Source organism: Leptopilina boulardi, unplaced genomic scaffold (assembly GCF_019393585.1).
Source record: "Leptopilina boulardi isolate dan_hultmark-lab unplaced genomic scaffold, ZJU_Lbou_2.1 LbouV2_278, whole genome shotgun sequence".
Lineage (NCBI taxonomy): Eukaryota > Metazoa > Arthropoda > Insecta > Hymenoptera > Figitidae > Leptopilina > Leptopilina boulardi.
The window spans coordinates 6,562,584-6,578,252 of NW_026137838.1; the positions used below are offsets into that span (position 1 = coordinate 6,562,584).

The 15,669-nt window shown below is 28.6% G+C and overlaps 1 protein-coding gene across 6 annotated transcripts in view; it reads left to right on the top strand.

The window, feature by feature from the left end:
* Positions 1–15,669, top strand: part of LOC127281832 (serine/threonine-protein phosphatase 4 regulatory subunit 1-like) — a 220,621-nt gene that overhangs the window by 23,137 nt on the left and 181,815 nt on the right. The window contains exon 1 of one of the 6 annotated variants that reach the window (XM_051305766.1): positions 1,453–1,592. The exons of 4 other annotated variants lie outside the window; for them this stretch is intronic. In XM_051305766.1, the coding sequence (XP_051161723.1) occupies positions 1,562–1,592 (31 nt within the window). In that variant the 5' untranslated portion in view covers positions 1,453–1,561. Of the gene's footprint in view, positions 1–1,452; positions 1,593–15,669 lie in introns of those variants that run through there. One more of the 6 variants, XM_051305768.1, reaches the window with a different exon arrangement.

Genomic DNA, 15,669 nt, shown 5'->3' on the forward strand with positions numbered 1-15,669 from the left:
TTCCGTTTCTGGAGCCATGCCTTCCCTGGACTAGCCGCCACTTTCCGGCAAGCATGGCCGTCTCGGAATTCACTCTTGTACAACCCACGCGTACATTTACAGCATCAAAATTGTCTCGTCAACACGATTTTCCCAATGATCCGGGCTGAAAATGTTTTTTTTTTTTTTTTGCTATTAACATTCTGTTTTTCAAGCAATTATGGCAATAATAATTATCAGTGCCAGTTGGTTTTGTTCAAATGCGTAATTTTTTTTCCCAAAGTTTAGAAGATAAAGAAAATATGGATTTTGATTCCAGTAGATGAAAGAAGAGGAATGAAGATTTCGAAGTGTATGGCTAATTTTCCAACAAGACAGTTCGTGTACAGTTTGTATTTGGTGAAATAAGTAATTTTTGTGTAGAAGTGACAATTTACTTTGATAATGTTTTGTGTGATGGCAAATTTTTGGTTTAGAGAACCTCGATTTTGGATGAGACTATTTTTGCTTGCACATGTTGGAAAGATACACATGTCTAAAGTGTCTTAATTTTTGGAGTTATGTGTAATCAAATGGAAGATATCTCAGTAATTTATCGAATTGGAAAAACATTTTGAAAAGAAAACATTGTTAGAGTTTTTAATGCTAATAAATTCGGTGCAGATTATACAAACGCCGGAGATATAGTTTTTCATTTCCAAATACAGATTTTGTGCTTTTAAAAAGCCACATGTTTTCCAGTACTGTTATACTACTCTTTTTACCAAGTATACTAAAAGTACTTTTTGCTTTGGAAAATACATATATACATGTACCACAGAGGGTAAAATCAAAATTGTAGATTTCTAAAATCATTTTCCGAATTGAACAGCAGTAGCATCAAAGGATTTCAAAAAGAAAAGAAGAATACCACATGAAAGGGAACGTTTTCAAAACAGAATTTTGACAGTTGAGTTAATTGAAATTGAATCGCAAGAAATAGAAATAATATATAATTCTACGTAAAACCTTTACGACCAAAGTCTAGGCGACTCTCAACGTTTGGATAAGTGCCAAAAACACAGTAAAATCGGAAACCTAAATGTCTTGGATGTTTCTTGCAACAATTAAGTGAGATCCCCCCACCAAAGGAGGAAAAGAGAGAGAGAGAGGAAAAAGAAAGAATAGAGGTGCAATAGGGCAAAAATTGTGAAAGACCAACAATAAAAAGGAAACAGGAAGTGAATGCTTGAATCTATACTAAATGGATGAAAAGGAGTGTCAAAAAACGTGGGGATCTACCTGACCCACGCGTGCTTGCATCATGGCGAATGTACATTGCAGATATCGGTACGACGACCCCAAAGGCATCAGACAAATTTTGTTTCATGTATGCACTTTGAAAAATCAAAAACAAAAACAAAAAAAAAATGGATTTTGGACTGATACTATTTCAACAGTATTTCCGGGGGTTTTTTTTTTTAACACATTTGTGGTTAAAATTATTTCGTGTACCGGATTTTTTTTTTTTTGACAATCATTGGTGATAACATTTTTGTGCTTTTATTACTATTCTTCATTTTGGATAATCGGAGAATTCGAGATGGGATTACGTATTAGATTCGCTTCAGTTGGTAAGATCGATTTCTGCACTTTTTTTTTTAATTTGTTTTTTTAATTATTAATTTATAATTTTATTATACTGGGCAATTTTTATGTTCCGGAGACACTAAAAATTTTTTTTTTTAATTCCATTATTTTTGTTTAAAAAAACGAAAATTAATAAAATTAGCCTTGAATGCTTCTTCTTTCGTTATAAATATTAATAGTTAGAGTATTAATTTATTTGTTGTTTAAAATTTTGATTAATAGGAAATTAATAATAATAATCATTTAATTGATACTGGGAAATATTTTTCCGCAATTGTTTTATATTTACGAAAATCTGATTACTATTTTGTAGTAAATGTTAGTATTACTACTTTTTACATTTGGACAATTGTTATTTAATATAGAAATTTTTTTCTTCTTTTTTTTTACGAAATATGAACAAATCTCTGAAGTCGAATACACAAAGTTGACGTGATTTCTTTTTTATTATCGTTTGATGACATTGCTTATCGTCCAACCTCTTCTGATTGTTGTGAATTTTACTTGAACTTATCTTTGACCGATAAGAACCGGAAGTCAGTTTAGTTAACATTTATATATATATATATATATATATATATATATATATTAAAAAATTTATAAATGGAATTTAAAGATTATTTTTGGTACTATTTAATTTATTTATTATTTTTGGTACTATTTAATTAATTTTTTTTTACTATTTAATTTATTTATTAATTTTGTTTATTTAATTTATTTATTATTATTATTTTTTTTTATTAATTTTTGAATATTTTACAAGAAAAGTCTTTCTTAAAAATATTAAAAATACTTTGCAGTAAATTTTTTATATTCATCTTATTACACGTTGCTATATTTTTCATTTGAATATTGAACACTCAGGAAAAGTGTAATTTTCTTCAACTAGTTTTCTATTAACTAGTGTTCATTTTTTTTTTATGACCAAACTATAACTTCTTGTTTTCAAGCATAAATACAATTATTGTTATAACTCGATGAATGACTTTGAAAAATATACAAGTTTCCTGTGTCATTTATTTGAAAAAAAAAAAGTTTCTTTTAACTGACAATAACCATTCTTAATTTAATAAAAATGGAAAATAATTTCGGAAGTTTAATTTTTTTTTTTTTAATAAATAAAAATAAATCGGTGTCATATTTTTCGAAGGAAAAAAAAAATTTATTTTCTTTTTTTTCGTTACTTTTCTCTTTACAAATGTCGTGGGGACGTTTTCGATTATTCATCATAGTTTTAATTATAGGTTTTGTCGGATAAATGGTTTTTTATTTTAAAAAGATAAAAAGGAGGTTATAAACGGTATAAAGAGTGGAACAATCCAATATATAGGTTTTGATTATTTCCGGAAAGTAGGTCTCTCGTTGAACATACCAGATCATGTTATTACCGTGACTGATATATATATATATATATATATATATATATATATATATATATATATATATATATCAAGTGACTTATATATGTATAGTGATATATTCTCGGAATGATTTAACAAATTCTCTTTTCAACTTTTGCCGAATCTATAACACGGTTTATTATTGATCTATTTCCTCCTATTTTCCTTCACTTTTCATCTGCCCCCTTTCCCACAACCTTCTCGCTCTCTCCTTTTTTTTTCTCTTTCTCTGTCTTCGTCGTCTCGTGGTCGATTCGAATGGAGGCGATCGTCGTCGAAGGGTGGATTTATATATATATATATATATATATATATATATATATATATTAAATCCTTGGTTTCTCGAGGCTTGCCACTAGTCCCACGCAAGATTTTCTTGAGAACTTTCAACCCCCCCCCTCCCCTCCCTCGCCCCCTCAAGTCAGAGCTAACCCACCCAGTTTTCCATTTCTTTTTATCTATCACTGCAGTCTGCTAAGCTTTTTTTTCTTTTTCCTTTTTTTTTAAACAGTATATACAAAAAAAAAAATTCTTGTTCAAAAAAAAAAAATTCTTGTTCAAAAAAAAAAAATTATTTCTTTTCTTCAAAATCTACTGTGAAACGTTTTTGTGGTCACAGAAGATTTTTGTTGAAAGTTTTTTTTGTATTTTTTAAATATTTATTAATTTTTTTTTGGGAGGAGGGGAAGTAAGAATCGTACAAAAAATTGAGTATCGCGCTAGTATATTATTATTATTACATGGAAAAAATTTTTTACCTGGAACAGCGATATGTTTTACTAAAACAGGGAAAGTTTTCGCTATTCTAGAGAAACATATCGCTGTCCTAAATAAGACTTTTTCCGTGTATAATTATTATTACTATTATTATTATTATTATTATTATTATTATTATTATTATTATTATTATTATTATTATTATTATTATTATTATTATTATTATTATTATTATTATTATTATTATTATTATTATTATTATTATTATTATTATTATTATTATTATTATTATTATTATTATTATTATTATTATTATTATTATTATTATTATTATTATTATTATTATTATTATTATTATTATTATTATTATTATTATTATTATTATTATTATTATTATTATTATTATTATTATTATTATTATTATTATTATTATTATTATTATTATTATTATTATTATTATTATTATTATTATTATTATTATTATTATTATTATTATTATTATTATTATTATTATTATTATTATTATTATTATTATTATTATTATTATTATTATTATTATTATTATTATTATTATTATTATTATTATTATTATTATTATTATTATTATTATTATTATTATTATTATTATTATTATTATTATTATTATTATTATTATTATTATTATTATTATTATTATTATTATTATTATTATTATTATTATTATTATTATTATTATTATTATTATTATTATTATTATTATTATTATTATTATTATTATTATTATTATTATTATTATTATTATTATTATTATTATTATTATTATTATTATTATTATTATTATTATTATTATTATTATTATTATTATTATTATTATTATTATTATTATTATTATTATTATTATTATTATTATTATTATTATTATTATTATTATTATTATTATTATTATTATTATTATTATTATTATTATTATTATTATTATTTTTTTTTTTTTTTTTTTTTTTTGCTTAGGGACTATTGGGAAAATCTGTATACAGATACCTTGGCTTCCGCATGCCAAGGTTATGTGGGGTTGGTAAAAAAAAAAAGGAGAACAATAAACAAAATAAGCTGGCGACCTACTACCAGCCCCGACCCACTAAAACCCGTCAACCCTTCTTGGGAGCCCTTTTATCCACCCTCGGTACTGTCGTGAAGACTTTTGCCTTCGAGGGTGGCGCTCCAACTCTGTCGCAAAAGCGACTTCGTCCATTCCTGCGGACATCCTGCGTTATCAATTTAAAATAAATCTAAAATCAATGTCAAGCGGAATCAACAGCACACCAGAAAAGAAAACAATAAAAAGTCAGTAAATAAAATAAAAGTAAAATAAACAAAAGTCAAAAATAAAATTGTAAAAAGACAGATGAACAAACAAAATATAACATAAAAGTGTAAAAAGACTAAAATAAATAAATAAATAAACAGAAAATTGTAAAAAGACTATAAAAGGACAAAATAAATAATAAAATAAACAAATAAATAAATAAAAACTGTACACTGTCAATTTCGCCTATCTGCGGCCATCGAGATCCTTTCTCATCATAACAGAGATGATAAAGGTCTCGATGAGCCGCCAGTTTTCCTGGGACTGGATCATCAGCGCTACCATGTTCTCCGGTGTAACTGTAGTGTTTACACCGGTGAACATGGCCTGCCTCTCCAAGTCCCAATGACTGCAGGCAAAGAGGGTGTGCTCTGCGTTGTCCACAGGGAACTGGCAGTAAGCACACACCTCACTCTCTTTCTTCTTAAAGCGCTGCAGGTACGAATTGAAACATCCGTGACCTGTCAGCGCTTGTGTCAAGTAGTAGGAGACCTCTCCATGGCTCCTACTTAGCCAAGTGGCGAGTGTCGGTATAAGGCGATAAGTCCATCGACCTTTTACCTCCCCGTCCCATCTTCGTTGCCATTTTTCGACGAGCCTGTGCCTCGCTTCGAAGCGGATGCGGTCCTTGCTGGGTCGATCTTCCTCTTCAGAGGAATTCGCCTCTTTGAGAAGGAGGATAATTTCCTCCCTCTCAAGCGCCAAAAGATCTGCTGGCGGGACACTTGCAAGGACCTGCACAGCGCTCGTAGATACTGTCCGATAAGCAGAGGCGATACGTGAAGTAATGCACCTCTGCGCGGACAGCATCTTTTTACAGATGGTTGAACATCTGTTTGTTCTCAGGGAGGGGGCCCACGCTGGCGCTGCGTAAAGCAGCTTAGCGTGGGCGACACTCGCCACCAGTCTCCTTTTCTTCTCACGGGGGCCTCCAACATTTGGCATCACCCGTGCTAAATTAGCCGCACATTCGATCGCCTTGTTTGACGCCGTAGCCATGTGGTGATGGAAGTTTAACCTTCCATCCAATTCCACACCAAGGTACTTTATCTGTCTCCTCCACTTGACCTCGAATTCGTCTATCACGATTCGTGGGGATTTATAACCACGTCTGTCTGTGACTAGCAATGCTTCGGTCTTTTCCAGGGCCATTTGAAGACCTCTGGTTTCCAGCCAGCATTTTGCTAGCCGAAGACATTCGTTCACCAATATCCCCAGAGCTTCCGCCGAGTCGGCAGTGCACACGATCAACGCGTCGTCCGCAAAGCCGACGATCACCGCACCTTCGGGCAGGTCCATTCTCAGGAAGTCATCGTAAGATACATTCCATAAAAATGGTCCTACCCTCGAGCCTTGAGGGGCCCCACGCTGCATCTCTTCCTTGAGAATGCAGGTGTCTCCCTCGTAAATAACCCACCTGTCGCTTAGATAATTATCCATCATCCGCAACAGGTAGGGCGGTATACCCTTCTGTATCATCGACTCGATGAGATCTTCCCATCTCGCGGAATTGAACGCGTTACGTATGTCTATTGCTACCAACGCGCAGAAGCTCTTCTTTTTATCTGGACCCAATTTGTTTTTCCCTTCTCTGGCGAGGTCCACAACTGCCTTTATGGCATCAACTGTGGACCGACCTTTGCGGAATCCAAATTGGTTATCGGATAGACTATTCTCTCCGGTCAAGTGAGATTGCATTCTCTGCAGAACCATGTCCTCTAGAAGTTTGCCCATCGTATCCAACAGGCATATAGGCCTGTAGGATGAGACCTTATCTAGAGGTTTGTCACCCTTTCTTAGGAGGACCAGCCTTTGCCTCTTCCAGTCTGGAAAGAACTCTCCTCTCTCTAGGCAGCGATTGAAGATGTCAAGCAAAATCTGGGGGGAAGCAACAATCACCTCTTTTAGGATCTTGTTGCTTATCCCATCGATTCCAGGCGCCTTGCCTGTCTTCAATCTTCTACCTGCTGCTTCCAATTCTTCAAGAGTAAAGAGTTCTTCCTCTGTGACTAAGCAAGAACTCCAGTCCTTCCTAAGCCACGGCTCTGCAGGAGGAAACAGGGCTTTTATAACCTTTCTGACCCAATCGGGATTGTCCAGGCCGGGGGTCTTTTGTCTCGTTACTAATTTCTTAGTAACGATTTTAAAAGCCAGACCCCATGGGTCCTTCTCGACGTCCTCGATTAGGTCCTTCCAGCTACGGCGTCGCGACGCGCGGATCTCTTTGCTGAGGTTCTTTTTGGCCTCCTTGTATGCTTCCTTGAGCAAAGGATCTCCCTTAGATCGGGTATATGTCCTTCTTGCTCTGAAGCATGCCTTTCGCAAGGAGGCCAACCTTTCTGACCACCAGTGCAAGGATCTCTTCTTGGGGAATGTGCCATTGCGACGCGGCATTGACGCATCACAGGCGGTGACGATTATATTTCTCACCGCCCGCACTTCCCCATCAAGACTGTTCGGCCTCCTTACCCAGCCCAACTCTTGAACTAAGCGGGCTTCTAGAAGGGACTGGCCGAACTTCTCCTTGTCGAGTCTCTTAGTGTTCCACGAGGGGCTTTTTCGACTAGGAGCTTCCTGTCTTTTGCCTCCTCGTGTGTCTCCCACTGAGACTGAGAACTCGATGTACTGGTGGTCACTTGCGGTATAATCCTCAGAGACCCGCCAGTCGCATATGCGGCTAAATATTTTGGAGGATGCGATCGTTAGATCTATAATGGATCCGATCGCATCCCTCCGAAACGTCCATGTTCTCCCCCGGTTCACAACTACTAGGTCGTTCCTGGAGATCATTTCGCCGGTCATAATTCCTCTTTTATCGAGCCTTGTCTCGCCCCACTCTGGAGACTTTGCATTAAAGTCGCCAGTGACGAGAACATCCAACTTGGATTGACGAAGGCTCGATTCGAGGTCCTGTATATCGGATTCGAAGTCTGTCAGTGGATCATTTGGCGAGAAGTAGCAGCTATACATACGTATGTTAGCCACCTCCACCCAAACAAATCCACTGCTCGTCTCCAGGAACTTGTCAACCCGCAATTCTGGGTTGCACACCTTGATGGCGGCTCTCTTCGCCTTGTCCTGATACCAGGGAGCGAGATCGCTTCCTCGATACTGCTCACTGCAGAACAGGATATCGATCTCATTTTCCCTGGCTGTTTGCATCAGGAGGACCTGTGCATCCTTACTTGTATGCAGGTTGACCTGGAGAAGCTTTAAGGATTTGCCCTTTTAAGCCTCACCAGTTCCTCCTTGTAAACCGGGCAAGAACTTCTCCCACCGACATGGTTCGTTTCTTCTTTCCCTAAATCGGTGCACGTTAAGCACTGCGGTCTTTTTTCCTTAGGGCAAGTTTTTGCAAAATGACCTGCTTCGCCGCATCTCCGACAGTTGTTTGTTCTATCGGGGCCCTTGCATGAGCGAGTCACGTGGCCATATGCAAGGCACCTTAAGCACCTTGCCACTTCTAAGTGTTCCCGAATTGCTGCGTTAATCCACCCAATTCTTATTTTCCCTAATTTTATTAGAGATTCGCTATCTACTTCAGACAGACGAATCAGTGCCACCTTCGTTCCGCTGAAACGTGGCAAAAGTCGACAAGTCATTTCTGTATCCGACCTTTGCAACGTTTCCTTAACAGCAGAAACCACGTCCTCTTCGGTTGTGGTTTCATCCAGTTCCCTTATCTCTATGGTCCTTCTGTTAATAAGGGCCGTAACATCTGCCTTGTCATGCAAGACGGAGGTAAGCTTTTCCGCAAACTTGGAAGTTTCCCCCCCTTTTCTTACAACAAGAAGAACCTCCTTTTTGAGAGTTCTTCTGATTCTCAGAACCTCGGTACCAGTTTCCTCCGGTTTAACCGAAGTCTTCATCAGTTTTAGGATCTCGGCATAGGACTCAGAGTTCTCCGCCGAGATCTTAACTGCCTCCGTGGTTCTGAGACGCTTTGGGGGATTTTTCCGAAGCGTGCTCCTTTCCTTTTTCTTCAAGGCCTTTTTTTTGCGAGCCTCTTGTTTTTTATTGGTTACGGTTTTGAAGCCGTCACCATTCTCCACTTCTTTTCCGGAAGTGGCTTCCGCAAAAGATTTCTTGGTGGCTGTAACCAGACTCACCTCACCTACCTCCGTCTGCAGGGCGAGAGTGTTCAAAGAGACATCCTTGCTCTTGACCCTCTTTTCTTTCGGTGTCGTAATGAGAGAACCAGCCTCTGGGCTTCCACACTCTCTACGACGCTTTTTTAGGTCATTCGACGTACACGCACTGGATGCAGCATGCGTCTTCATCACAGGAGTTCTTAAATTGGAATTTGGTACGTCTGAGCTAATGAAGGGTTCTGGTATAAAACGCAGATTACTGCGAATTACTTCGAACGCCTTCCCCAAAGCGGCCATTCCGTCCTGAACATCCCTGCTGATGTTCTTCTGTTTCTTACAGGCATGACGCATATTTTCCAAAATTTTTGGGATCAATTCGAATTGTTCAGCAACGTTGAACTCGAAGCTATTGCCCGTATTCCCATTCAAATTTTTGTTTTGGCCACCCCCAAAATCCGTGGGGCCTGCACTGACTACCGAGGCTTTCACCCGATCAGAATCAGTGGGAGTATTGTCCCCTTGCGGGGTTCCTCCTTGGGTTAAAACACCAATTTCTTTACTCATTTCATTTAGAATTTTTTTTGGTTTATTTGGTCAGGGAACCACCCTGGTTGCTGGTTGTCCTTTGGTAAAAAGCCCCACCACCACGACAAGGTCTACCAAGAATTTACACGATTCTTGGCAGTGGACAACCATCGGCAGGGATTATTATTATTATTATTATTATTATTATTATTATTATTATTATTATTATTATTATTATTATTATTATTATTATTATTATTATTATTATTATTATTATTATTATTATTATTATTATTATTATTATTATTATTATTATTATTATTATTATTATTATTATTATTATTATTATTATTATTATTATTATTATTATTATTATTATTATTATTATTATTATTATTATTATTATTATTATTATTATTATTATTATTATTATTATTATTATTATTATTATTATTATTATTATTATTATTATTATTATTATTATTATTATTATTATTATTATTATTATTATTATTATTATTATTATTATTATTATTATTATTATTATTATTATTATTATTATTATTATTATTATTATTATTATTATTATTATTATTATTATTATTATTATTATTATTATTATTATTATTATTATTATTATTATTATTATTATTATTATTATTATTATTATTATTATTATTATTATTATTATTATTATTATTATTATTATTATTATTATTATTATTATTATTATTATTATTATTATTATTATTATTATTATTATTATTATTATTATTATTATTATTATTATTATTATTATTATTATTATTATTATTATTATTATTATTATTATTATTATTATTATTATTATTATTATTATTATTATTATTATTATTATTATTATTATTATTATTATTATTATTATTATTATTATTATTATTATTATTATTATTATTATTATTATTATTATTATTATTATTATTATTATTATTATTATTATTATTATTATTATTATTATTATTATTATTATTATTATTATTATTATTATTATTATTATTATTATTATTATTATTATTATTATTATTATTATTATTATTATTATTATTATTATTATTATTATTATTATTATTATTATTATTATTATTATTATTATTATTATTATTATTATTATTATTATTATTATTATTATTATTATTATTATTATTATTATTATTATTATTATTATTATTATTATTATTATTATTATTATTATTATTATTATTATTATTATTATTATTATTATTATTATTATTATTATTATTATTATTATTATTATTATTATTATTATTATTATTATTATTATTATTATTATTATTATTATTATTATTATTATTATTATTATTATTATTATTATTATTATTATTATTATTATTATTATTATTATTATTATTATTATTATTATTATTATTATTATTATTATTATTATTATTATTATTATTATTATTATTATTATTATTATTATTATTATTATTATTATTATTATTATTATTATTATTATTATTATTATTATTATTATTATTATTATTATTATTATTATTATTATTATTATTATTATTATTATTATTATTATTATTATTATTATTATTATTATTATTATTATTATTATTATTATTATTATTATTATTATTATTATTATTATTATTATTATTATTATTATTATTATTATTATTATTATTATTATTATTATTATTATTATTATTATTATTATTATTATTATTATTATTATTATTATTATTATTATTATTATTATTATTATTATTATTATTATTATTATTATTATTATTATTATTATTATTATTATTATTATTATTATTATTATTATTATTATTATTATTATTATTATTATTATTATTATTATTATTATTATTATTATTATTATTATTATTATTATTATTATTATTATTATTATTATTATTATTATTATTATTATTATTATTATTATTATTATTATTATTATTATTATTATTATTATTATTATTATTATTATTATTATTATTATTATTATTATTATTATTATTATTATTATTATTATTATTATTATTATTATTATTATTATTATTATTATTATTATTATTATTATTATTATTATTATTATTATTATTATTATTATTATTATTATTATTATTATTATTATTATTATTATTATTATTATTATTATTATTATTATTATTATTATTATTATTATTATTATTATTATTATTATTATTATTATTATTATTATTATTATTATTATTATTATTATTATTATTATTATTATTATTATTATTATTATTATTATTATTATTATTATTATTATTATTATTATTATTATTATTATTATTATTATTATTATTATTATTATTATTATTATTATTATTATTATTATTATTATTATTATTATTATTATTATTATTATTATTATTATTATTATTATTATTATTATTATTATTATTATTATTATTATTATTATTATTATTATTATTATTATTATTATTATTATTATTATTATTATTATTATTATTATTATTATTATTATTATTATTATTATTATTATTATTATTATTATTATTATTATTATTATTATTATTATTATTATTATTATTATTATTATTATTATTATTATTATTATTATTATTATTATTATTATTATTATTATTATTATTATTATTATTATTATTATTATTATTATTATTATTATTATTATTATTATTATTATTATTATTATTATTATTATTATTATTATTATTATTATTATTATTATTATTATTATTATTATTATTATTATTATTATTATTATTATTATTATTATTATTATTATTATTATTATTATTATTATTATTATTATTATTATTATTATTATTATTATTATTATTATTATTATTATTATTATTATTGATGAAATATTTTTGAATGAAACTAAAATTTATCAAGGTAGTTTAAATTTTTGTTCGGTAAATTCAACCCTACCCCTTTTGGTATTTCATTGGCTACTCATTGGTAGTCGAATGCCTATGCATAACTCGAGAAGCACTTGCGCAAGAAGCATCCCTAATTCGATTAAATCCCTCGAGAGTTCTCTCGTTTGCGTATCTGATATGATTTTGCTTCAAGTGAAATTGTCCTCTTATGTTTCAATATTTATTTTTTGATATGAAATATTTTGTACTTCTTTAAATATATAAATCTATACGTTAAAATCTTTTTTTTTTTTTTAATTACAATATTATCAAATTGAAATTTATTTTGTATTAAATAAATTATTATTTGAGTCAGTTAAATATATTTGTTTATCAAGAAACAGAAATTATTGATTCAAATATACAGTTTATTTAATTCAATTATTTGGTTCAAATAAATATATTTATTTGATAATAATTAAGAAAACTATATTTGGATCAAGTATAATTTTTCTTTTCAGTGTATAGAACTAACAAATCTGTTTTGTTGCAACAAATTTTTTGTCTTTTCCAAGAATCGGACCTTAGAAGCAAAAGAATTATAGGTTATGTTTACGATAATTTTACATTGATTAAAAGTTTCTTTTTATTTATATGTAAAATAAAAATCAGTTTTTTTATTTTGGATATAATAATATACACAATAATTTGTATTTAAAACTGACGCTGTGTATTTTTACTTCGAAATTTTAAAACATAACCTATAAATTTTTTTTTTTTTTGCTTCTAAAGTCCCTTTTTTTAGAGCGCGTAACAATATAAATATATATGTTAAATCAAAATGTCCTTGTTCGATATAAATTACTTTCATTTTTTTAATTGACTTTTAAAGGGGGCAGGGAGTGGGCGGGGGGTGTAAAAAAAAATGTAGATCAATATCTAAAGATTAGACACTTGACGATGAGAAAAAAATCGCGAGAGAGAGAGAGAGAGAACGGTTGCTCAAAATCGATTTCGATTCTGGGCAACGGACCGGTTAAAAAAAACAAGAGGGAGAAGAAAAAAAAAAGGAAGGAAGGAATCATCCTTGAATCGACACCAGACGAAAGGGGTGCATGTATGACCCTGAACCCAACCGCCGTGCCGCGCCACCCGGTACAGGGGTGCCAAGCAAGCTTTGAAAAGAGAGAGAAAAGCGCGAGAGTGAGAGAGAGAAAGAGGAACAGAGATAAATAGTGTGAGAGAGAGAGAGAGAGAGGGAGAAAGCGTGAGAGAGTAGAGTCCCCGGGATCAATACTCCCGCGTCTTGCGATCATTCATTTCGCCACGCCCCTCTGATACCCCTCTCATCCCTTTTCCTCGTTCACTCCTGCTCACCCTCCTACAGAGCCTACTCACCCCTTTTTCCACCCTCCATCCACCTCATCCCTTTTATCTCGCCCCTTTCCTATCTCCTTTTATCACCATACCTCCTCCTCCTCCTCCTTCTTCCTCTCGCACACAGTTTTCCTTCATCTACATCTTTAGTTAATTTCACAATATAACCCCCTTTTTTTTTTTTTTTTTTTTTTTTTGATGACCCAAATTCTATGGGCTAAAAGCAGAACGACCTCACTTGAATTTTCAAATGTAAGCTTTCTCTCTCTCTCTCTCTCTTTCTCACTCATTTAACGCAACGTCGAAAACAGGTGACGTGACGGAATTAAAATAGGTCACAATTTTAAGAGACACAATCGATATAATGAAACGTCTTTGTTTGGATTATTGAATGAGGTATTTTATGTAATTGTATATATATATATGTATATATGTAATTTCTTGAAATATCCTTGAAATCGAGAATAATCGTTTTTATTAATAGAAAAGGTTTATAATTAATAATTGATGTATATTGGGATGCATATGATTATAGTATAAAAATTAATTATAGTTTTATTTTAAAGAATTGTGTACAAAAATGATTATTTAGATGAATTTTTGTTTTTTGAATTAGCATTTGATAGAGTTTTTTTTTTTAGGCGAAATTTTGACTGAAGAATTTTTAGATACTGAATTTTTATTAAGCAGAATTTGTATTTTACTTATTTTTTTGTCAAGAATAACACAGAAAAAAGCTGGTGTTATTTTTGTTGCGGGTAATTTTCTCCAATGCTAAAACCCATAAGATTTAACCCAGATTTAGGGTAAAATTTGTTGCGTGTTATTTTAACACCAATTCTGGTGTTAAAATAACACTTTGTTTTTCCTGTGAACTAATTGTTAATAGAAAACTGCTAATTTATTTATTAGAGTTTACTAATTTACGTAGTAACTTTACTAAATTGATTAGTAGTTTTCTACTTACAATTAGTCATTTTTATCTAAGATTTAGTAATCCTCTTGATTAATTTTAAGTCGAAAATGACTAATTAATAGTGGAAACTTACTAATTTTATTAAAGTTAAATAATGAAAATAGTAGCCTTACTAAACGAATTAGTAGTTTTGTACTAACAATTAGTCATTTTTGACTCAGAATTGGTAACCGTTTTGACTAATTTTTAGTCAAAAATGACTCATTTGTAGTAGGAAACTGCTAATTCATTTAGCAAGGTTAGCATTTCAATTAGTAAAATTTAATCAAACTAGTAATTTTTTACTATTTACTTGTTAATTTTCTAGTATTAATTAGTAAATTTTTGACTAAAAAATAGTCAAAACCTTCTACTAAGTTTTAGTCAAAAATGACTCATTGGTAGTAGGAAACTGCTAATTCATTTAGCAAGGGTTAGCATTTCAATTAGTAAAATTTAATCAAACTAGTAATTTTCTACTATTTACTTGTTAATTTTCTAGTATTAATTAGTAAATTTTTGACTAAAAAATAGTCGAAACCTTCTACTAAGTTTTAGTCAAAAATGACTCATTGGTAGTAGGAAACTGCTAATTCATTTATCAAGGGTTAGCATTTTAATTAGTAAAATTTAATCAAAGTAGTAATTTTCCACTATTTATTAGTCAATTTTCTAGTATTAATTAGTAAATTTTTGACTAAAAAATAGTCAAAACGGTTACCAATTTTGAGTAAAAAATGACTAATTGTTAGTAGAAAAC